Source organism: Apteryx mantelli, chromosome 6 (genome assembly GCF_036417845.1).
Source record: "Apteryx mantelli isolate bAptMan1 chromosome 6, bAptMan1.hap1, whole genome shotgun sequence".
Taxonomy (NCBI): Eukaryota; Metazoa; Chordata; class Aves; order Apterygiformes; family Apterygidae; genus Apteryx; species Apteryx mantelli.
This window is the reverse complement of record NC_089983.1, coordinates 9,378,599-9,402,917: the sequence shown is the minus strand read 5'-3', so window position 1 is coordinate 9,402,917 and position 24,319 is coordinate 9,378,599. Positions and strand designations below refer to the sequence as shown.

The 24,319-nt window shown below is 44.2% G+C and overlaps 1 protein-coding gene across 5 annotated transcripts in view; it reads right to left on the bottom strand.

The window, feature by feature from the left end:
• Positions 1–24,319, bottom strand: part of FN1 (fibronectin 1) — a 56,404-nt gene that overhangs the window by 5,999 nt on the left and 26,086 nt on the right. The window contains exons 20-40 of one of the 5 annotated variants that reach the window (XM_067298724.1): positions 21,854–22,120; positions 20,176–20,270; positions 19,520–19,688; positions 19,129–19,215; positions 18,159–18,350; positions 15,594–15,866; positions 14,343–14,525; positions 13,190–13,279; positions 12,202–12,471; positions 11,695–11,811; positions 11,096–11,260; positions 10,181–10,336; positions 8,773–8,886; positions 6,813–7,082; positions 4,731–4,918; positions 3,508–3,595; positions 3,142–3,318; positions 2,739–2,828; positions 2,328–2,507; positions 1,460–1,549; positions 151–617 (exon numbers count right to left, since the gene is read on the bottom strand). In XM_067298724.1, coding sequence (XP_067154825.1) covers positions 151–617; positions 1,460–1,549; positions 2,328–2,507; positions 2,739–2,828; positions 3,142–3,318; positions 3,508–3,595; positions 4,731–4,918; positions 6,813–7,082; positions 8,773–8,886; positions 10,181–10,336; positions 11,096–11,260; positions 11,695–11,811; positions 12,202–12,471; positions 13,190–13,279; positions 14,343–14,525; positions 15,594–15,866; positions 18,159–18,350; positions 19,129–19,215; positions 19,520–19,688; positions 20,176–20,270; positions 21,854–22,120 — 3,728 coding nt within the window. The remainder of the gene's footprint in view (positions 1–150; positions 618–1,459; positions 1,550–2,327; positions 2,508–2,738; positions 2,829–3,141; positions 3,319–3,507; positions 3,596–4,730; positions 4,919–6,812; positions 7,083–8,772; positions 8,887–10,180; positions 10,337–11,095; positions 11,261–11,694; positions 11,812–12,201; positions 12,472–13,189; positions 13,280–14,342; positions 14,526–15,593; positions 15,867–18,158; positions 18,351–19,128; positions 19,216–19,519; positions 19,689–20,175; positions 20,271–21,853; positions 22,121–24,319) is intronic. The other 4 variants (XM_067298725.1, XM_067298726.1, XM_067298727.1 and 1 more) reach the window with 4 other exon arrangements.

Here is a 24,319-nt window from a genome sequence, read left to right as displayed (position 1 = left end):
CCTTCCTGCTCTTTCAGCTACATGTTAATAAGACTCTTTAAGACAACTCCAGCTGCCATCCCCTTAACACGAAGGGCTGGAATTCCAAGAGACATCAGCTACCATGGTGATGTCTAACACCATATCTGTACTGAGAAAGACAGCTGTTACCTGTAAAGTATCTTCATCCTGGCTGACTGGCTGACACGAGATGATGTATTCAGAGCTCTCCAGCAACGGCCTCCAGGAGATGGTTGTCTGAGAAAGGGCTTCTTGACCTGTGGTATCGTTGCGCCTGGGCCCGCGAGAGTGAGGGTATGAAGGTTCAACGATGATTGGCACTTGGTACCCAGGGATTTCAATTGTTTCATCTACATTTGGTGGTTGCCCTCTTGACCCAGTCTTAAGGGGAGTTGCTGTAGTGGGTACAGGCCGTCTGTAGCCATGCTCCTCAAAGAAGAGTTGCTGACCCTGGTGTCCTATTGTCTGTGGGTGCCCAGACGTTCCTGGAAGTTGGATACCATTTCCATTGTCATACCTATTGTTTGTGAGGTAAGGGGTCCCCTCATCAATGGAAGGTACATCGAGAATGTCGGGTTGGTTGGGGTGCGGCCTGGTAATCAACGTGGGAAGCTCATCTGGCCAAAGAAAGGTTAGAAGCCATAAAGCAAAGCATGGTAAATTAAACAGCTGGAGTGAAGGCTGTACACCACTCCAAGCATCGAAGATTAGCAATCTTTCCAAGATACAACACACTTTTTATGATCTTATAGTGACTATTCTGAAGGTAATGGTTTCTATCTATATATACATTTATATAAGTTATATAAATATATATATTTCATATGAGGGCATAAGAAGTGTGTTGGTATGAAATTTTCATACAGCCAAGCAAGATTTGAACACTGCACCCCGAAGAAGCCACTGATGCGCAAACTGAGAAGAAGGCATATAATTGCAAGAGATATTCCCAAGTTATCAATTTAAGAAAAATCACTGGTATGCAGTAAGAGACTAGCTCCTAGATCACATTTGGATCTCCAGCTCATATTTTGCTTGCCACGGGTATCTCAGTCTCATACTGCAGAAGGGGACCGAACAGAAGTAAAGGATTTAGTGGGCAATAAATTAATGGATCCTGCTTTTGATGCCATCATGAGCTAGAAGAAAATGTGAACATTAACTTTAATTAAATTATAAGTTAGGTATCCAGGCAAGAAAAACACCAAGCATATTGTTCTGTTCCTAGTGTCTAAATGCAGCCAAACACGATTCAAATAATTTAGGAATCTTACCTCACATTCTAGAAACTATTTTCTTTACAAAGCCTATTTGACCCCTAAGAAAAAGTCTGTGGTTTAATGGTGTGAACAGGACATTTTTAAATAATATTTTTTATTTAAGTCCTGAGACTGTATTCCCCAAGGGGAAGACATCATCATCTCCTGTTGCCACACAACAATCCAGAGCTTTATTTTACCTGTCCTTTTTCTGCCAATCAATGGTTCACTCTTTTGATTGTTCTTCACAGCAGTAATGTAGATGATGTATTCAGTTCCTGGTTCCAAACCTAGGGAAGGAGGACACAAAACAACCTTTTATTTGAACATGTGTGGCAGGGAGTCTAATGATAAAATGAGGTGACAGTGAGCTCAGAGAAAGACAAAGCTTTGTTCCTTTACTGTGGTTTCTAATGCCAGACAGTGGGTTTATGAGTACACCTATCCTACAGATACAATGCGTTTTTCTAATCAGATCAGCTATAAGATTAAAAAAAAAAATCCACAGTTGTTTCTTTCTATTGCCATCACAACTGTCATCCATTCAAGCAAAAAGCCCCTGACCCTGGCACCCTATCAGTCACATATACTGAAGATTCAGTGTGGTTTGTGACTGCAGCATCCCCAACCCCAGGTGACATGGTCAGATTTCAATCTGTTCTGAGGAGTAGGGGGCTGGATTACTCTTGTACTGTCCCAAAAACAAAGCATGAACAAAGCTGGGCTTTCATACTGTATGTGTGGGGGATTTCCTTAGTCCCTTCTCTGCAGTGGTACTATCCTTTGCCATACCTGCTCAGCTGCATGCCTGGCATATTTGGACTAGGTAAGAGGGCTGGGGGTGTTCATAGGATGGAACCAAACAGCTTCCTACTATTTGCTTGTTCCTATTTAGGAGGAGAAACACAGGCTCTGCAAAGTCTTCTCACAGTACTAAGATTCAAACTGCATGTAGCCATACCTGCCTCTCATTCTGCCTTCAATCCCACATATGATCATAAAAGAAAAGCAACTCCCAAGTTTAAGAGGTTTGGGCAAACATCTCCCAAACAAAGCACAGACACATACCAGTAATAGTAGCCTCTGTGATGCCGGGCCGAAGGCGAGGCAGAAGCTCCTTGGGTGATGAGCCAGGTTTCTCATATTTGATGATATAGCCTGTGATCTTGGCTCGAGGAGGCTGCCAAGTAACCAGAAGGGAGTTGCTTGTGGTTGTGAGGAAGCGCAGGTTAGAAGGAGCATCAATAGCTAGGTGAAAACAAAAGCAAACAAGTCAAATGCAGTAAGGGCATGCATATCCTTCATCCAGACTGCATCTTCTGGGACCAAGGTCACCCTTTTCAAATTCAGGAGAAGATACTGCTGTAAGTCACAGTAAGTAACATATGTGATCAGATGCAAGGATATGTACATATTCTGCCTGACCATATGCGATTACTGTGCATTAGCATGAGCAGAAGAGACAGACAATATCATTACCAGTGGAGGCATCAATCACTACTGGGGAACTGCGTGCATTCTCGTTCAGAGTGTAAAGGTAGATCTTGTAGTCATTGCCAGGTTGCAAGCCTGAAATTGAAGTTGAAATGTAAATGTTAGCTTTTCCTTGCAAAAACAGTACATGGCAATGTACTGACAGCTGCTATGGTTGTTACTGCTGAAGGGTTTTTTTTGTGTTGTAAAATTAGTCTGAGGAAGCCACCTAAAAGGGGCATCAGCATGTCTTTCAACAACAGCTTCTTGGAGACTAGCCTTAATGATTCAGATGTTTCCCACCTTTTACTCCTGTATTATTTCTCAAAGGAAATATTACAAAGCAAGAACCCAGTGTATCTTCTGATATCACTCCAGAAACACCTGCTTGCTTAAGCACCTCACTTACCAGTGATAGTGTAAGTCCTAACATCAGGGCTGATGGTCCTTTGAATGGGGGTCTGGCCACTTGCTGGGATAGCATCAACTTGAAAGCCAGTGATGGTCTCAGTCTTGGTTCTCCAGGTAATGGTGATGGTTGTCTCAGTGGCATCTGTCACACGGGCCCTGCGGGGGGGACTGACATCTGCACAAGAAGGAAGAGGTCTCCTGTCAGTACCTTGGGCAGGGTGAATCTTAGCAATTAAGTTTGTAAAGGCCTTTGTCAGAGCTTTGTATAGAGCCCTGCTCTTGACATGGCCCATTTGATCTCTGCCTCTGGGCCCCTGCAGCCAGCAGAGTACCAACTGGTCATTCATGGAGTGTCACTGCTTACTTTCAAGAGTGGTGACCACCCCCTGGGCTGGTCGGCTGGTCAGAGAGTCCTTCAGGGCATAGACACTCACTTCATACTTGGTTGCCACCTAGAACAGACAAAGTTACACTAAGTTATGAGAAGGACCTGGTCCAGAAGGAAATATTCCTACCCTTGTTCAGTGTTTGCTGGAGCCATATTCCTTGGTCAACAGTTATGAAGTATGAAACCTTGTAACAATCCAAATCAGTGAAGGATTAATGGGATGATTATAACTATTTCCACTTCTAGTAAGCAAGAGAATACGGGCCCTGATGAACGGTGCTGTTTATAATACTAGTAGTGCACATGTGTGCACACAGGACCAGAGGAAATCCTGGGAGAAAGTTGTTTGTCATCCCCAAGTTTTAAGATCTCTGTGCTTCAAAGCTGGTTATTCAGGAAAAGATGACTTAAATCCTGGTTTTCCTGGGGATAATGGAAGCAATCTGCTATGATAAGGTGTTCTTTCTGAGAAGAAAAGAGAATGGTGGAAATTGCAGCTTTACGCAAGGTCTTTAGTCCTTGACTGCATCAGACCAGGAGTCCACTTAGATTAGAGTGCATTTGAAGGCTCATTTTTGAAAATGATTCACAAAACTCCTTAAAAACAGATCAGTAGCTTTAAGATAGCAGGAACCATAAAAGCAGTGATTTTCAGCTTTTTCCAGTATAGGGACTTCTGAAATGTTTCCAGTGGAGAAGATGGTTATATAGCAAATTTAAGCCTACTGAAAAGCCCGAATTTTTTTTTACTTACATTTTGCACATGTCTTAGAAATATACTGCCTGAGCAATAGACTGACAAGGCTTCCTGTATAACAGCTTAAAAACCAGTGCATTGGGTCATTTTATCTGACCTCTTGTGAAAGATGGGCAAAAGCATTTTATTGAGTTACTGTTGATTTTGAACCTGATGATTAGCATTTGATTAAGGCACCCAGTCTCTCCTAAATGAGGAAGGGGAAGAATGCAGATTCAGCAGGCCAATTCCTTGTCTTGTAACAGCTGTGGTAACAGTTAGTTATGGTTGACAACTAGTCAGACCTCAACCAGAGAGCCAGACCCTTAGGAGCTGTAATGATCTACTCCAGCTGAGGTTCCTGACCCAGGAATTTTAAATTGCAGGAATTTTAAATTGCTTCAGGTTTTCCCAGTATTTCCTTCCCACAACACATTTTGTATTATATAAAGAAAAGGGTTACCATTAATCCAGAAACAACAGCAGATGTACTGTCTGGAGAAAGGTTGATTTCTTTCATAGGACCAGTCTTTTCTTTGGGATTCACTCTAACTCTGTAGCCAGTGAGACGAACGTTTGGTGCATTCCAGTTGACTGTAAGACTGGTGGGAGTTACCTGAGTAAACTTCAGGTTTGTTGGAGGAGGAATTGCTGTGAAAATCAGGATTGGCACATGGTTAGTTTGAAGAAGACAACCTCAGCTAAAGTAATAATCTCTCCTGAATGTGAAACAGTTCTAGGCCTGAAATATGCGGGCAGGGAAGTGGTGTGCCTTCTGCAACTACGGGTTTAAAGCACTGTGGAAGTGGACAAGGTATTCAGGAAGAGATTCTCTAATCTGTGGTAATGCTTTTCTGCAGAAATAAGGAGATCTTCATGTTTCAATGCTAAAGTAGGTGAGTAACCCTGCTTGCCGTGATATAAGGCAAAGGCTCTGGGAGGTGATTACATCTGCAACAGGCCAGTGTTTTAGTTGTTCTGCCTGTCTCTGTTCTTCATCACACAACTAATAGTTTAGTCCTGCTTCACTTGCCTATCTCTGTTGATTTCTATAACGTGATTGTTGATTTACAAAAGTAGGTAGGAATCAGGCTCAGGAATTGCAAAGAGGGTATAAAAATACTGCCAAATGCAGAAGGGAAGCATTTTACAGCCACTTAATGAGTATAAATTACTACACAGAGAGCAAGGCAATGGAAAAGCAGAGCTGTGGTAGCCATAAGGCTCATCACAAGAGTCTTGTCATGAGCTAATACATTTGATACCTTTAAAAACAACTGCTTGTGTTAAAAAACAAATAGAATAAAATCCACTGAAACATTTTCTTGCCTTACTGTTTGTAATCCTCAGGCTGTAAACAGGGAAGAATGTGCATATATATATACACATATATCTTACCACAGTACCCACTATTAGCATGTTGCTGTGAAGTCTTCTAATCTTGTAGAGTGGAAATACAGGACAATTCTCCTTTGCTTTGCTCAAACAGAGCTCAGTCCAAAGCCCATGAGAGTCAGTGGAAAGTCTTAAGCGACTTCAAACACTTTTGAACAGGCCCACAAAGGGTAAACCACAGAGAGTGGGATTTAAAAATTGTTTGCATTCCTAGCAGGTAGTTAGCCAGCTCAATCATTTTGGCACTTTGGTTTAGTTTAGTACAGCAATCTGTACACTGGAAACAGCCATCTTCATTGCTTCCCTGGAATTATAGGGCCAAGTTTTCATCCACAAATGAATGGGAGAACTGTATTACAAAGGCGCTACCAAGACATGTCTGGCAGTGCTGGAAGCTTTGCAATGAATTTCATATTGCTGGCAGTATTTCTATCTCAAGGAATAGTTTCCTTTTCCTTTTGCACAAAGGAATTTTGAATGTATTTACACTGAGTTGGATCTGACTCATATGTAAGGGAAGGCACTCTCCTGAATGGAGCATGCCCTCATCTTCTTGAGGAGGTGATGTGAATGGCAGAGTGTGGGCATGCAGACAGGCTGTGGTCCTTCGGGCAGCGACAGTGAAGGATCAAAAGGCTCTGTGGGAACTGAGAGTCAAGCAGTCTCCTAGCCCTTCACACCGATTTTTTGCTCTAGCCAACAGTAAGGACCCTGAGGGAATTAAAGCTGCCCTGGTATCTGTTGCTGGTAACTTGCCCTGCTTGCAGGTCCCCCATACCCTAAAGACAAGCTGTGGTAGAAGGTTTTTCACCCTAAGGTAGATTCCCTGACTAGGGGGTCAGACATTACTGATCCACTTGAGGACGCAGAGGAGGCTGTAAGATAATGTCCCTCCTTTCTCCGGAGTCTGCTCCTCCAGTCCTGCTCTGCCCTGTATTCCCTGTCTTCCCTAACATGTACATAGGCTGACTCCACTGGCAGCCAGCTCTCTGGCACAACTAAGCTGTTTCTCAAGAGCAATCGCATCCCCTTGGCTGCCCCGGGGGCTTCCCCAGGGCTGAGCACCAGTTGCGCATGGAAGCGCACTTTACCCAACAGGGCAGAAGCCACTGCTGCCATGGCCTGCTGGGTGGTGTAGTTGAAGGTGTACCTGTGGACTGGGTCCCAGTGAGGGGCAGGCTCTCCATGTCATCGTATATGGCAACGATATTGATAGTGTACTCAGAACCTGGCCTGAGGCCATGCAGCTCAGCAGTGTCTTCTTCGCCACCTGGGGCCGGCAATAGCTCATGGATTCCATCCTCAGGGCTTGAGTAGGTCACCCTGTACCTGGTGACTTGCCCCTGCGGGCTTTCCCAAGCAATTTTGATGGAATCAACATCCACCTCAGTGAATGTTAGTCCTTTAGGGCGGTCAATGTCTGTTAGGCAAATTAACGGTAAGAGGTTAAGTGATAAAAAGCAGGCTGTAGGCGAGGAGAAAAAAAAACAAGCATTTCTATTACATGCAAAGCAGTTTTTCGGTTTTGTGCGGGAGAGGGGTACTTGATTCTCCTCTGTGCTGTACCTTGCACACATACTTACAACTGTGCAGAGTAAGCTTGAGAGTCTGCGAGTGCCAGATAGCAGGAAGGCAATCCTGGCCTTGTCGAAACCAATAGGACTCGCACCAGCACCTTCAAAGCAGCCAGGACCCTGACCACTACCTACATCGAGGCCCCCTTGGCTCTGAAGCCCCTTTTACACAACTCTAGCAGCATCAAGCCACCTTCAAGTAGCCAAGAGAAAAAAAATACAGCCATCTGAAGACCCATTTCTACTACTAAAGCCAGTTCCTAGTGCAAAAGGCAGCCAGACAACCCACCTGACTGGGTAAGTTCAGATGCTTGCTCTATTTGCTTTTTACTGCTGTAAGCTGCTGTGCAAAGTGCCAGTCCAAGGAGAACCAGTCCCACTCTTCTTTCATGAATTAATATCCAATTAACACTTATCAAGAAAGCAAATTACTTAATGTAATTTAAAATTTTAAAACAGTTAGAACAACTTTTCAGCTTTGTAGTGAGCGCACAGGGAATGTCTGCAAGTGCAACTGGGTCGTACAAACACCTCCTAGTTAGATTGATTGATTCACTGGATTTGTCTAGTGAGATTGGAGCTCAGTGCTAGACTGCAAGGTAAGTGAGCCTTGCTCCAAAAAAGTCTAGCGTGGCTACCATGGAGCTATACCCATTTGTTACACAAAATGGGAGGATCTGGCATACCATTTTTATATGGGATCCAAATTATTCTTTTCCAAAAGATGCCAGCTTTATTTGCTGTGCTATGTTAGTTCTACATTCTCTAGTTGGCAAAGGTGATTTTTCCAGGAATTTGTTTGGCTTGAAATTGATGCGATTATCTTTTCCCATCTCTACAAAGCTTCAGGGAAGCTCCTTTTGTCTTTAGTACAATTCTGTAATTAGTTGGGGCTGAGCGGTGGTTTTAGAATACAAACCTGAGCAAGGGAATAATGTGCACAGAAATGCCTACCCCGGGGGCGGCCTTGGAAAAAGCACTTTACATTAGAGACATCCCTCGGACCGGCTTGTTCCCTCCTGCCTAGAGGAGTACTGCTGTTCTGTGCAGGGAGGTATGGCAATATAAGGGCTGAGCTCTGCCTTCCTTTGCAGTGCCCCGTCTCAAGTTCTCGATAGCTCATAGAGCTTTTCTTATTCCCTTGCACAGGGCAAGTGCTCCCAAACCCAGTCCAGCCCTTTAAGAGGAAGGGGATAAAATCACCTTTGCCACTCAGCTCCGGAAGGGAGATCTTTGCACATTTTTCCAGTGATTGGCTGAAGGCAAACAAAACTCAGACTTTGCAGCTTTAGTGAAAGAGAATCAAAAGCGCAGCATTTTGGGGGTGGGGAATTGCATTTCGCCAGCAATTTGGGGGAGAGGGACTGCGTTTTTGCCAGTGTCTGCAATTTAGGTACTTATCGCAGAGCGGGACACTTCTCACTCTCCTGGAAACTAGGCACCTGCTAGTTGCTGTCACTGAGGATCCGATGCTGCATGGTAGAGTTGGACATCAATAGATAACATTGCTTTGTTACTGTGAAGTGAAATACGTACTGGTGACGGCTGTCTCAACCAAGGGGAGGCTTTCTCCGTTGTGATTCTGCGCGTAGACACTGACCATATACTCCACTGTGGGCTGCAGGCCTTCAATAGTGACTTGTGTTTGATCTGGCAGGAAAGAACAACATTGGATTAATTTGGAACAAGGACAGTATGAGCTCTTGGTGCCCCGAGCCTTCTCTAACAAGGAAGTCGGAAATGGTTGTGAGGAAAAGAGGCTGTGGAGAAAACCACCTCCTCCTCACCATGAAAAGCCTGTGTTGGACAGCAGAAGTGCTAAATCACAAGAAGTGAAGCAGTTCTTATTGCAAGACTCTGGTGCCCACCCACCCACACAGGAGGGTCTTGGGGAAAAATATCATGGGAGCCTCACTCAGTGTGCAAGTTCTTTTGCAAAAGGCCCAACTGACTCAGGGCATCTGCAATTCTGTTCAGAGACTGCAGCGTGAGCACAGTGTTTTTTAAGGCCCTTCAACCCCATCAGTTGTATTTTTATGCCTTTAAGGCCTTATCCCTTGTGCAGAGTGAAACAGTACAACTTTCCCTGCTCCTCCAAGCTTGCAGAGGGGAGGGGATGGCAACACTGGCAGGCTGTTCCACATTTTACCTTGGAATTGCATTAGCTGTTCCCTGCCTTTGTGTGGGCCTCTTCAGCTGGACTAAGCTATAGAGCACTGGCCTCTAAGTGGCCCTGAATAAGAGGCCGGTATGAGCCATTTCACGATTGTCATTAAAGTGACTTAGAGTTGACACCTCTGGTTTAACTTCTGCTTGTACTATGCCTCTCTGGCAGTGCAGGAGGAGATCTGCAAATTTGAGCTCCTGCTCAAAGGCCCCACAGCTAAAAGGGCAGGTTAGCCCAGTAGGGAGGAAGGAAAACAAAACAAACCCAAGAGGAGACCAGCCTTCATTTTCTGGGATAGGATTGAACATTAACCCAACCGCTAATCTCAGCAAATCCCACAAAAACTGACTGAAAGCGTTCCTGTGAACAAACTGACTACTGGCTGGCAGATCCTTTAAGGTAACAAGGTCAAGCTTGTAGCATGGACTCAGTCACATACACTATCAAGTCACCCTCAGAAGGATTTCTGAGGAAGTTTTGCTGGGTGCCAGAAAATCCAGAGGTGCTCCCTTGAAATTCAGGTGCCTCTTGGAGACACTGAGGTTGCTGAGAGTGAAGCTTTGCTGCAGAGCTGCCTCACAGAAATGTGAGCCTTACAGGGCAAAAACTTGCCCCAGCTTCTCCTGGATGAGACCCTACTGCAGTCAGGAGGATGACAAAAAAGGTATGGTAGGAGAATTTGGTTTAGAGCATATGCCTAGCACTCGATAGTGTTAATTTTAGCTGCTACCTCTTGGATTCTCTCCAGACCCGATGAAGGATGTAATGTATTCTTACCTGCAGGAACACTTTTAGTTTTTGTGGGCCCATGTCCTTTCTTGGGGACAGCTGTTACCCGATACCCTGTGACTGGGGATGTTGAAGGCAGCCATCTGACGCTGATGCTGTTGTCCTGGACGTCGGTTACTTGCATCTGGGATGGTGTGTCTATTTCTGGGCAGCAAGAATAAGCTTTGTGAGCGTCTTGGAGGAAACCCTCCCTCCTCACCTCCTCTCTGGATCCCACTGTTACCTCCTAGCTGAATTTTGTTCTGCTCTTCCTTTTAAGTGGTGTTTTTTTGAAGAGAAAAAGCACATGCTGCTATTTATTTATCTTTCATGCTAGCCCACTGCAAACTATGACATGTGAATGACTGACCTCATATCAAGGTCAGCTGAGGATTTCTGTTGTTGTTTTAAAGGCTGCTAAATGCCTTGTCTACAGGTACAAGAGTAGGAGGATTAGGCCATATCCAGACCAGGAGCGAAAAGATGGTCATGAAATTAGAAAGTCAGGTCTCTTCAGGATTAGATAATATGGGAGTACACCAGAAGCACCAAAGAGTTGAACCAACCCCTGGTATGAAAGACCATTGCAGGGTGGAAATCCTACTGAACAGACGAATACTGCTCGTATCCCCAACGGGGCTCCAAAGGGTCTCCCTCCTCCAAAAGTCCAAGTCCACAATCCCCTTGTGTCATATTAGCATGCTGGGCCACTGTGACATGCAATTCCACTGAAAATGATGAGCTAGTAACATAGCCCATGACTTCTAAAAGAAACTAAGGATTAGTGATACAACTTCATGGGGTTAAGCCAACACATAGCTGTGTGGGAGTTTTGTTGTTGTTTTGGTTTTTTGTTTTTCCTCCATTTGTTTGTTTTTGTCATTGTCCCCTTCCCCCCCCCCCCCATGCCCTAACAGGTCTCACCTGTTTTGTAGGTGACAGTGACTGGCTTGCTGCTGGCAGGGCTGTCTCCACGGCCAGTTACTGCATACACAGTGATGGTGTAGTCAACACCAGGTTTGAGGCCACTGATGGTAGCGGTGGACATGGTGCCAGGCACTGTAAATTCCTGCACAGGACTACTTCCACCTAGGGAGGGTGGGGTAGAAAAAGCAATGTAATGGATATCTTCGTTTTACACATACTTTACATTATTACGAAAAAAAACAAGATAGTCCTATATCCACTATGTCAAAGAAAGGATCCCATTGATGTCAGCAGATCTTGGGTCAGAGTCTTTTTCAGTCTGTTCCAAGGAACAAATGAAACACACAGAACCACCAGCCACTACAGTGACCAAAGTACTCTAGATGCAGTCATTCTTTTTGGTAGATAAAAGTGATTTGCTCTCCTTTAAAAACAAACCTTATACTTGAAAGTCTTCTCTAAATGTGCTGCAAGGACGTCAGAGCCCTGAGGTTATTTTGTCTGCTGCAAACTTGCTTTTGCTATTTGCTGTGACTTTCAAATGGCCTCAGAATAGAGCCTGTGGTTGGTGACTGGCAATAGCAGCCTGCCCTCACCTGTTTCACCATAAGTGATCCGGTAGTATCTGACTGTCACTGCAGGAGCATCCCAGGAAATCACAAGGCTGGTTGGACTTGTGGGGGTGACTTCTAGGTCCCTTGGAACATCAGACACTAGAAAAACAGAATTGAGAGTTTAACAGTTAACATACACCAGCTGCATGTTCCACCTATCATACTGTGCTCCTCTGCTACTCATCCATCTCAGTACTAGCCCATGCACACAGGTCTCCAGCTGATGTATCTGGTTAAAAACCAACAGGCCTCTGACTAGATTCAATGGAAAAAAAATTCTGCTGGCCCCAAGCCCCATCAGCCTGATCTGGAAGTGGCATGGGTCCTCCCACCTCACTCTGGATCAGGCCCTCCCTCAATATCAAAGGTGCTTTCTTCATGAGTACAGTTTCACCAGCTAGAAGGGAAGAACTGCTTTAACAGCAACTGCTTTGCTAGAGGAGACCCCAAACTCACAAGGTAGCTTTTCAGTCTTTTCTCAGGGCTTACCTGTTGTTTGCTGGCCAATCAAGGGCAGACTCTCCTCCCTGCCGTTGATGGCGACGATGCTGACCACGTACTCGGTCCCTGGGAGCAGGTTGGTAAGGGTGATGGAGTTCCGGGAAGGGGGCACGCGGTCCTCCTTGGGCCTGCCAGCAACGTGCTCTGGGTGATACCGGATTTTATAGCCCGTAATAGTGGCACGAGGAGCAATCCAGTGGACAGTAAAGGAGTTGGCAGTTATATCCGAGAAGTCAAGGCCACTGGGGGAATCAAGACCTGGGTATTTCAAAGAGATGAGAGACTGAGCTAAGCTGATCTACTGGTCAGCATCATCTCACTGCACTGCTGTACTGCATTAAGCTTAGTGTCAAGTGCCAGCTCTTAAGACAAACGCTATTCAGCTGTGGAACTAAATACATGCATTTAGGATCAAAGATATAAACAAGCACTGTAACACAACTGCAGGAAGTTATGTATGGCAACTTTGGTCTCCATCTGGACTCCTCTCTAGATCAGCAGCCTGGCAGGTTTTAATATTTGCTCACATACAGACACAACACAAGCACAGCATAAAACACCCATAACCAACATGCTATTTCTGTGACCAACACGTTATTTCTGTCATGCAGTAACAAAACTGCAGGAAGACACAGCGATGGATATGTTATGGCCAAGCCTCAGGATATGCAGACAGCCCTTTGGAGAATGAATGGCAAGGCTCTCCTTAGGCTTGTTCTTAGGCAGATGTGGTTGGAACCAGTCACAGGGAGGCCTACAATGCCCATTTAAAACAAAAAGAAGATCTGGCTTTCAGACATAGTGAGATACAAGACTTCTTAGTGTTTTTCAGGATGTAAACTCACATTGCTGTTTGGTGTCTCGGTGATGACCCACCAACAAGGTGACAATGCACAGCAAAAGCAGCAAAGTCACATTAATGGACGCTCAGTGGATGACATTAACAGCTAATGTATCTCAGGCCGGGTTTAAGTACCTGTTTTCTGGATTCCAGACAAAGGTGCGCTCTCATGTTGCTCAGAAACACTGTAGACTCTCACCAGATACTCAGTACCAGGCAGCAGATCTGTGGAGTTGAAGTACAGTGATTTAGACATATTTATTTGCATCTTTACTCATGGCTGGAAGTCTCTTGAAAACCTATGCAATTTTAACTGTATTTCTTGGAGGGGGGGGGGAAAATCAAGTTTTGCTGGATGGAAAATCTGAGCCTCAAGGATAGTCAGAAATTTAAACCAATTTCTTTTGTGGCCTTCAAGTTGCTTGCAATGTTTTAGCCTGAAGTAAGGAGCATGGTATCCTGTATCACTGCTACAGAGCTTGACCCCTATTCTGAAAGTGGATATTGTCTCTCACTCAACCAACCTGGTTTCTAGGATGGGGGGAAAAAAACTTCAATAAAACAGTTTTTGCACCAGCTAGAGCAAATTAATGTCAACTTTTTGAAAAAAGTCAGAGTCTTGTTGCCATGTCCTGTAAGGTTCCAAACAGTATTTATTTTCTGGTCCTAAACATACAGAGTCAAAGGAGCAATGACCTTTCGCATATTCTGATCCTTTTCCTGGACCTCTGCATGGCAAGTCCTTGACATTTTTGTCAAACGAGGTAAGTAATATCTATTTACTCTTAATACCTAACCAGGTTGTAAATCAAAGTAATTGCCCCACCGCCTGACTCATCACTGGCCTTGGACTGACAGGAAAACCTTACTGTGGTTTGGCTTTAACTTGGTTAAAGCAAATGGCCAAACACCACTTGGTGCGAGTTTGTATGAGGCTACTTTGACAACAGCTTAGATAGCTGAGAATTTGGGCAGTTATACTCACACAAAGCAGTTTTTCTTTGCCTCATCTTACATCATGTCTCCACCCAGGAATTCTCTCTTGGTTTGGGATACTCAGTAAATGCATTCATATCAACCCTGCTATCCCACCCCCCAAATCAGGTCCCATTTTCAGCCAGGAAAACTGCACTTGCCCATTCCCTTCCCTGATGCTATAATGCGCCATTATGCACTTAAAGTCATATAGCTGATATAAACAAGGGAGAAAAGCTAATACCCAATGGACCAGGACTCATGCAGTAAGAGGGGTCTTATATTTGTTGGCTTACATATATAACCTTCTTACTTGTTAAAATCACCATATTGTCCGAGGGTGAAATTGTCAGCTCTGCAACATCTTCCTCCTTCTTCACAGGCGAGTAGCGCACCAAGAAACTGCTCAGCACGATGGAAGTTGGTGGGGTCCAAGTCACTCGCATAGCATCAGGCCCCACATTGGTGAAGCGGAGATCAGTGGGAGCAGGCACAGCTACATAGCAAAGAACAAATATATCTCAACTTTCTCTCCGAGGTAAAAGTTAATCAAGATGCACGTTCAGGGAATCACCAGAGAAGCTAATCTCATGCATAACAGACTACTGTGTCAGATCCATGCAAACAGGACTTCTACACTACGTTTGGTTCTACTACAGTTAGAGAAAAATGTCTGTACTACTGTCAGGCTCCTTTAACCTCTTGGCAATTCCCAATACTTTAAATATACCCTGTGGGACTAATTTGAAAACAAGGTAGCAAGTTTCAGTAACATGCTCCTTGCAGCTGGATTTCACATTACAGATGCAGAGCCAAGAGAGGCTTAAAGTTGCCATACAGCAGCTTACAGATGGAAAAGTCGGCTCGTCTAGAATTCATACATGCACACACAGAAGAGGAGAGGGTACATCACTAATTTCCTATGACTCTACTTCTACTTGTGTCAGAGGATTTACAGCCTCAGGATTCAAACACAACAGGATTTCATGCAAGAACCAGTTCTCAGCTCGCCTTCTGCCCATGCATTATGAAGACCCTTGACGGTGTGACATGGCTGTCAATGGCATGTACTCAGGGAGTGGTGTTTCATCTGCATCTTTGAGGGCATTGTGGAAAGAGTGGGGCCACCACTGAAACAGACTGCTAGCAGCTCGGACGGCTTAGCCAGCCATCAGGGCGAGGGATAGCCTGGAGGGTTTCTGTTGAACTGCCTCCACGCTTTGGCACTCTTACTTTGGGGAAATCACAGTTTAAAAGTCTAGCAATTCTATAGCTCAAACTTCAAACTTTGACTCCAACTGGATCCCAAAAGTCGGAATAGCCAAACATGAATGAGCCTGGCAGCTCTGCAGCCATTCGCAGTACTAAAATGCCACAAATTAGGAAATTGAGCAGTGCATATCCATCCCCAGTTGCAGTTTGGAAACAAGAGTGAGCTGGGTCTGTCTACCTTTGCCCAGTGGGTGGCCCGATTCCTCTTTGGACAAAGCCCCGTCATCCCGACAGCTAGTGACAGCATGAAACACCGTCCATGTCACAGAACACAGAAGTTTTCAAAATTCACCCGTTTGCTGTGTCAGAGTGGTAGGGGCGCTCTCTCCGCCATTAATGAGTGTGATTACACTGATGTCGTAATCAATGCCCGGCTCCAAGCCTGTGACTGTGTAGTATCCTACTGAGGAGTCCACAAAATCTTCAAAAATAGGGACACTTTCTCCTGCCGCAACTACTGTGATGCGGTAACCAATAATGGTGGAGGCATTTAGCGGGGTCCACCTCAGGCCGATGCTCGAGTCAGTTATGTCAACAAAGCTTAGGTCAGTGAGTTGGGGCACCTCTAATAAGTTAAAGACCAAAGGGGAAAGGCAAAGACATACAGGGGCAAAAGAAAGACAAGGGAGAAAAAAGCAGTGGTCATCACTATTAACATTGATGAAACTTTAGAAGCAATTGCGGTGATATGCAGAATTTCTCTCGGGTTTAGGGGAAAAAGGGGTTTTCCTTTTGCTCTTTACATCATACCCTTCTGTGCAATCCCCAGCTGCCTCCCAGTGCAGACGGAGGCTGAAAGCCAGATCCCCTGAGACAATGCACTTCCCACTCCAGATGTGCAAACTTCAAAAAGGCCTAAAGCAAGCTAGGCACTTAACTTGCATCAAATTTACTTTGAGCAACAATGAGACAAAGGCCCATCATTTTCTGAGGAATATATAAAAGGAAAAGTACTGATTTGTTTGCAGGTGAGAAAATAAAAGAAAAAGTAAGAACCTTTCCTTGCCCATAACATATGAATAAAACAAACTCTTTCAACATATTGGCAATTCACTCTCTAGAATTTTTGTCTCATTCAAATGTTGTTTAATTTTTATTATTTTGATCTTTAAAATATCAACCCATTTGAAGAGGCTAAACTGGCCTAGACCCTCAGCTGGTGAGAACCCTTGTAAAGCTTCAGTTAGGATAATTCAGTATCCAAGCTATTTACACTGGACTTGGAAAAAAATCTCAAGTCCCTGTAATGGCTTGAGGATCCGGCCCAGAGCTCCTCAAGTTCTACTTACCACTAACTGCTGCAGTGTATGTGCTAAAAAAGATGATCTAGAACAGTGAGTAAAAAAACACTTTCTTCAAAAAATGGTTAAAAGTCATGTTTAGATTATGAGTACTCCATAAGAAAGTCACAACATCCCCATATTCAGAGGTTACGCCCAGCATGTGACATGGCCAACAAACTGGATTTCTGAGCTAAACTTTTCAAAATCTCAAAGCTGAGCCACTGAATTAGGATCCTCTTTACTAACCTTTTAAATATTGCCAAAACTTCTGCATGGCAAACATGCACAGCTGTGACTGTTTTTCCTATGGAAATAATATCCATAGCAAAGCTGTTCTTTTCCTGCATGTTAGGACCAACAGAATTGGGGGAGGGTGTTAGCTGCATCTTTAATCTACAACGGCCAAACCCTCAGCTGCTCAAGTCAATAAGTTTGTATTGATTTAAGCCACAGGATTTGACTGTATAACTTCAGCAGAGTGATCCTGAAATCAGGGGGAAGCAATGGGTACTCTTCCCCGCTCAGGATCAGATACTAATAGGTGAGTCAGAGATGGAGGACTCAGTATCCATTCTGCTGGATCATTGCAAATTAGCTTGAAAAGGAATTATGGGATAGTAATACTGCAAAAGATTGACTTTAATAAGAGTGGTTACATTCTATTTTAATGCCCTGTTGTGAAAAAACATTTTTTTTTTTTTTTTTTTACAGAATAAATGCCAAAAATGCTTATTTTTCTGTAAAATCATTGTTTATCCACATGGAATGCATGTATCATATCACCTTTAAAGAGTGCTAAAAGCCAGAGACATACATTTTTAGCTCTTTTTCCCCCACCAGAAGATGGGGAAGGGTTAAAGCTATCACTGCTTTAATTATGCAGGATCACAGCATTAGTTCTCCCACAGGGAGCATAGAGCACCTCAGTGAAGCATGGAAATTTTAAAGCAGTGTTATAAGAGCAAGCAAACACGATAGCTGGCATCATTTCAGGGCTGAGCAGAAACAAAAACAAACAAAGCCCTCACAAAGGAAAATGAAATCAAACCATCTGGGGAAGATGGACATTAATTTTGCTACTGTGGCTACAAAGGGAGTTTCTGCAGTCATCTGAGGAAACACACACCACTAGTGTCCCAGAAGTGCTACGGAGATGGACCTTTCAATCTCAGCTCTCCTCTCCTTGTGCTGAAGTGATCTTCTGCCATTGTTTGCTGCCAAAAGTTCTTTGCTTCTCACTCATACCCCACTTTCCTACTTCCCATGACTGCTGGCTCAGCTCCAGACACTGGGGCACTGCAAAGCTAGGCCAGATCTCTGTCATTCTCCAGCTCGGTGTACTGATCCATCTCCCTTAGGCACCCTGTCAATGGACAGACAGCGTAGGCTGCCCATGCAGAGAAGTAAGGGTATAGACTGCTCTGTCAGTCCCTGGCATGTGGTTATTCTGCTTCTTGAGATTAAATGTGATGTTTAAGCCCTCTGCCAGAGTAATGGGAGTTCTGCAATGCAGAGCGCTCTGGCTCAGTAATTTGCCTTTGAGCGGCTGCAACTGCTGCACATCCTCTCATTACCTTGTGTGATGGTTTTAGAGATGGGGGTGCTCTCCTGGTTGTCCTTGACTGAGTAAACGCTGACGTTGTACTCCACACCAGGGCTCAGGTTTTCAAAGGTGCAAGAGGTCTGATCCGCCTCTACTACTTCCTCCAAGGTATAACCCTGCTGCCCGTTGGTAGGAACGGTGGTAACCCGGTACCCACTGATGCCTGAAATACAGATAACCAGTATGCAGTACTCCCACGCTGTATTTACTTACATTAAGTCTTAACACAAACAGCTGAAGGAAACATATTACACTTAACAAGGAAGTCTGCTGCCCTGAGCCCAGCAGGCAAGAGGCTGCTTTGCCAAGCGTCCTGACATGAATTTTCCAAGAGGCAGCCGTGCCACTCTCGCAGCATTATTTTCGTTCCCTCTGAAACTTTAATCAAACTGAAAATCTAGTGATGTTAGTTAAGAAAAGATGCATCTACTGGCTGAGAGTGGGGTTTTCAAAAGCTTTCAATACTTGTCATGGAAGTCAATTGTACAACTCCCATCAGCTTCTGTGTGGAAGAAGAGTTTGTCTTGAATTCTTTCAGAAATCCCATGCTTACTGTCAATGGCATGAACTCATTCTTCACTGCCAGAAATGTTTTGGGTCTATTTTGCTTTCCTTTCCTTGGACTGTTTTTAAACCAGAGGGGATATTTGAAGAAATCCTTCAAATCTCTAAAACAGCTGAAATATTTAAACACATTCATACTCCAAAATACCATTCTACACAGAATGTAAAGCATAAAGAGTCCTACTGCAACCTATATTTAACTGCAAATTATATCCTTAGACAGATTCAAAAATATTTACTTTTTTTTTCCCCTTAAGTGACTCAGTGGCAAACTTCCCATAAAAATCTGCTTAATGAATTGCAAAACACCGTAAAGTAAGTTTTACCATTCTGGTACAAAAGAGGGTTCAAGCATATTGTGAGTGCTGTGTAGTTACCTGGAGTTGTGCTTCTATCCCAGGAGACTATCAGGACCCCAGTATCGGGATGGGGCTCAAGATGCAGGTTGGTTGGTGGCGACAGTGCTGCAAGCATTCAGACAAATGGTTCGTTAATGGCACTGAGAATCACGTGAACTCCCTTAGCGCCCCCTCTCCCCAGATTATATCCTCACCCTTCAAAATTAGCTAAAAAGATTCTCCTGAAGTTATGTCCCTGCACTGCATGAACCAGTGCTATTATCACCTATGTGTCCAAAAGAACACCACCTTCTGGACAAAGATGGGAGGAAAGGACTAGAACTGACATGCCCTGAAGACAGCCATTCATCTGGAGAGCACATGGGAAGCACATGTAAGGAATAAAGGTGGAAAAGCAAATGTGTCATACGTGTAGTCACTTTCCTGACGATCGGAGACTCTCTCTCCTGGCCGTCCATCAGGACTGTGAGGCTGTAGGTGTACTCTACTCCAGGGGTCAGGCCAGATATCACGATGCTGCCAGAATCGGAGATCACCTCCCGGGGAGCCTCCCCACCTTGGCTTGGGCGCACACCCAGCTGCAGAGAAGCCACAAACAGTTTGCTTTTCAGTCTCAGATACTCCTATCGCAGAACTATCAGCATTCTGATGCATCATCCAACAAGAGCAGCATGGGTCTGTACGCTTCATGCCAACTGTTAACCCTGAACTTGTGTTTTAGGTAGCCTATGGTCAAGTTGGGTTGTTTCCTATCCCAGGGGTGTGTACCCTAGGGGTATAAGCCTTCATGGACCCACCATCACACAGTCTGTGGAGATGTAACCACAAGGGATGGAAAGACTTGGTTACAAAAGGTCTCACTGGTGAACCTGACCTGAAGCCCAGAGGGCATACCTGCATTGCCCTTGGTGATCCCTAGACCTGCCCTCTGTAAGCAGCGTGTCTTTTGCACCTCTTCCCTTTCTGCTGCTATCTTCAGTGGGGTCCATAACATCAGCTTTAACTGATCCTCCCTACCACAGTTAAGCAAGAGGAAAAGAAACACGGGACTTTGATTTTTCCTACCTTGAAGCCAATCCTTGGGGCAGGTGTCCAGGTGATGACAATAGAAGTCTCAGTCACTTCGGTGTTAAAAGGAGGAACAGAGCCAACAGGCTGATCTGTGAAGTGAACAGACGGAGTGGAAATCTAGTTGCTGTGATGGCACTGAACAGTTGGAAAACCTGACCCATAGCAGCCCAAACAGCAAAAGCAACATGCTGTTGCATGCATGCATGTGTTGCATGTTGTCCCAGTGGTCTGGGGGGATTTGACAGACAATTTCTGTCTGCTGACAGCTTTTATAGACACAGTATGCCAATGGTCTAATCACAGTTGGTGTTGTTTTTGTTCCTGAGGAAAACCAAAGTATTGAGGTGGGCATCATAAGTTCTCTGTCCACCCAACCCCAATATTTTGGGGAATGTTGTTCTTGGGACAGTAAACAAACTTTTCCATAAAAAGCAGCTCTTTCCTTCATCCACCACTCAATCAATAGAACGCAAGACCCTTTTTTGTCATTCACTTGTCCCAGCTAGGACCATCTCATCCCTCACCAATACCTTCAACATTTGAGGGCAGCATAGCTAAAGGGAGCCCAAAGACAGTCTGAGGAGTCTATGGGCTCCTTCATATCTGTCAGGAGCATCACAGAGAAGCCAAAGCCCTTGCATATCCCAGAATCAGTCTAAATAGCTCCACTGAATTTAATCTGAATTGACCACATTATTAATGAACAGATTTGGTTTATTCAACTATAGTCTTAAATTGGACTTTTTTCATTTTGATTGGCCAGAATTTGAAGGCAACATTCATCTCAGACACCCAGTCATCTCCTAATTGAGTGGGGTTTTTTTTTTGTTTTTTTGTTTGTTTAATATTTAAGGCCGTCTGTCAGAGAAAAGACCTTGGGGTAACCTTGCCAAGGTCCATAGTATTATTCTGGTCAAGTGTCAACCCTTATTTTAACTCCACATTGTTATAAAAGAAACCATGCGCTTTTAAAAAGAGGATGTGGTTTTGGGCTTGGTTGGTGAGGATTGTTTCATTTGAGTTTTGTTAGTTTGACTGCTTCATCATTATTTAAACAGTGAATCTATTTGTTCTTTCTAGAAGTATGTGTTGCTTCTTACAGAACTCCCATTACTCCTACAGCTCGCTTAACATTTCTTTCAAGCAAACAGTGTAAGTATGAACAATTGAAATTAGAAAAAAAAAGGACAAAATACAATGTTAGTGTCAGTTCTATATCTGCAGTTGATCTGCCTTTCATGGTATTGTTGGACTTGAGAAATGATTGCTGTTGGCTATATACAGGCTAATTACTCCTTGCTTGTTTTACGGAAATTTTTGCTTCCCTTGATTTGTCATGCCAAAACTGAAGAACTGGAAAAATCAAGTAAAATTAAATCTCTTCATTATTCAGTTCCCCAAAACTGAGGTATTAGTAGGGAGTTTCCATTTTTGCTTTTAATCACCAAAAAACTGAAATACATTTTTATTGAAAGCTTTTTGATGCAAATAACTTTTTCCCCTGCCAAATAGCTCAGAGAAGAAGAGTATTTCCCAAGCAATTATGCTGGGACGTTAGTTCCAAAAGCTTTTTCTGTGAACCAAGTCACAAGAGCCACTTTCAGCACATGCCTGCAGTTTTGAAGAAGGGCCAGGGCATCAGAGAAGAGGAACGTGTCCCTATTGTACTTACAAGTTGTGAAGACCCCAGTCTCTCTGTTGCTTTGCAAGCTGTCTTTAACTGCCACAAGGTACACTGTGTACTCAGTGGCCGGCTGCAGGTTCCTGAGAAGGTACTTGGTGGCAGAAGGTCCCACATTGTAGGTCTTTGGTTGGCCTCCTCTCGTGGGACCTGCAGTCAGTCGGTAGCCTGTGATCACAGCACGGGGCCGCGTCCACAACACTAACACTGTGTGCTCCGTGGTATTGAGAAACCTCAGGTTGGTGGGGGCATCGAGCTCTGGGGAAGAGAAAGCATAACGTGCATGAGTTTTCCAGCTTAACCTCCTGCCAAAACATGCCTGTTTGTCATCCCCACTTCCAAAGCAGGTCCACTTCCACACTTGAAAGCAGGGGTGTAAAGTGAGGCTCTTGAGCCTGTATTTTTCACTTAGGGCATGACTATAACAGCAGTGGAGAGAGATGGAGGGGGACCATGGGAGAGCTGGAACTAGAAGCAAAATAATTATATCCATGTCTCTGTACCTTCAGGTAATATGCACCTACCCTGCTTTTGGATTCCAAGCAGAAATCACTGCACACCACTGAGTGCTGAGCCAGGCAGATCAGCTGTGCTGATTTGGGTCACTGCCATACACGCCATCCCATGGGGAAGGCAGGCTCACAGCGGAGCCAAGACAGACGAACCCAACAGCTTTTGGGAATTTCAATGGTTTCTCATGAATGCTCAGCGTGTTTTAAAAATTAGTTCAGTTTAGACTCTTCAGCACAGGCAAGGAAACCTGACTTTAGTTTAGCTTGTTTTAAAACAAAATTATTCTTTTAATTCTTTGCCCAGTCCACTCCCCACCAATGCCTTTTCCAAAAGGAAAAAAACAACCAAACAAAAAAAACTCCTTGCCATTTTACTGTAGAAATAAATAACAGTCCCTGAGTTTCTGGAGAAAAATATTTCCTAGATCTACTTAAAAATAATCACACCGTAGAACTCACTATAAAACAATTCTAAGCATGCTCATCTCTCCCATGGGACTATTGCAGCGGCTCTTATCAGACTTCCTCCCCTTTTATAACTACCTCTGGATCAAGAGCAACCTTTGGGAAGCTGCTGAAGCTGCTAACCCAGAGAACTGCATAAACAAGAGTTTGTAGTGACATAGCTATTTTAGGATTGTGCCGAGTCCAGTGAATTGCAGAGGTGTTGTTACCTTTGGCTGAGCTGTTTGAGAGACACGATGAGGGTCTGAGCAGGAGAGAGACTTTGGCAGTTCTCTCCCACCAAAGGAACTGGTAGCCCTGGCTGCAGTGAAAGTTATGGCATCTACACGGCAAGTTTCCCCACCTTTTCTAGGCCACAATCATATGTCAAACTAAGATCAGTGAGAAGAGGTTCTGCTCGTGCTCTTTTTTGATGACAAATGCTTTTTTCCTGAGTAAATATCATTTCTGTGATTAAATTAGATTTCATCAATCATTCCCCCCAGAACAGTTTGGGTTCATGCCCTCCTAGTGTTTCAGTGAAAAGCAGTTTTTGCCCCAAAAAGCTACTGTTTTCTTCCTTTTTTTCTTTGACTAGGGAGGAGGCAAGAGAAAGCAAGGACTCCCTTCTTCTACCACTTCCAGAGATGGGGAAAAGATAGTCCTAAAGGACAAGGAATGAGTGTGACCCTCCCTAAGCTCATCTCCAACCAACAGGTTGGGAATCAGCTATATCCTTTCTTGATACTTAGATCTGTGTTAATTCCCATATGACAAGGATTGTCTCTCTCTGCTTTGTGGCCTACAGTCAGTTCCTTTCTGCACAATTTAATTTGCCAGCTCTGTTAGGCTTTTATCACTTCCTCTCCCTACACTAAAGGGGAAAAAAAAGAAGATAAAAAGCCACACGCGCGCACACACACACAGTTTATTTGTAGACTGCTCTTTAACAAAAGGCCAAAAACCAAATTGCATTTACACCGTGGGAAGAGACTTTTGCTGCAGGGTTTTCCTTGGGAACTCCAAATGATTTCTTTTTCCCAGGACTTTCGATTACCGGATGCAATTTAAGTGAATACTTTCTGAAATGTGGTTTAGGGAAAGCAGTTAAGCGGATGATCATAGCCTATGGAAGACAATTCCAGACATTTGTTACTAGGCCTGTGCTGTCTGAATCAAATGTCTATGCTCCGATGTACACCTCTGGATGGATTTTCAGAGGGGCTCTATGCCTAGCCAAGGCTACTGGGAGTAGCCACAAAAACGTACAGATCTAGCTGAACTGAGCCCTTCTTGTTCAAAACGCTTTCAATAGACTTCAGACCGCTAGTCACATCCTCGCTTTTAAAAGCCCCACTTGAAAGAGGATGGAGGGTGTCCACATCTGTGTTGCACTCAAATCAGATCCCTAAGTCAAAGGACAAATTTTAGGACTCCATACTGCCTGTACAGTCAAGGGAGATGGTAAGAGGGAGAAGTACTGTTCATGGCTCCTAACTTC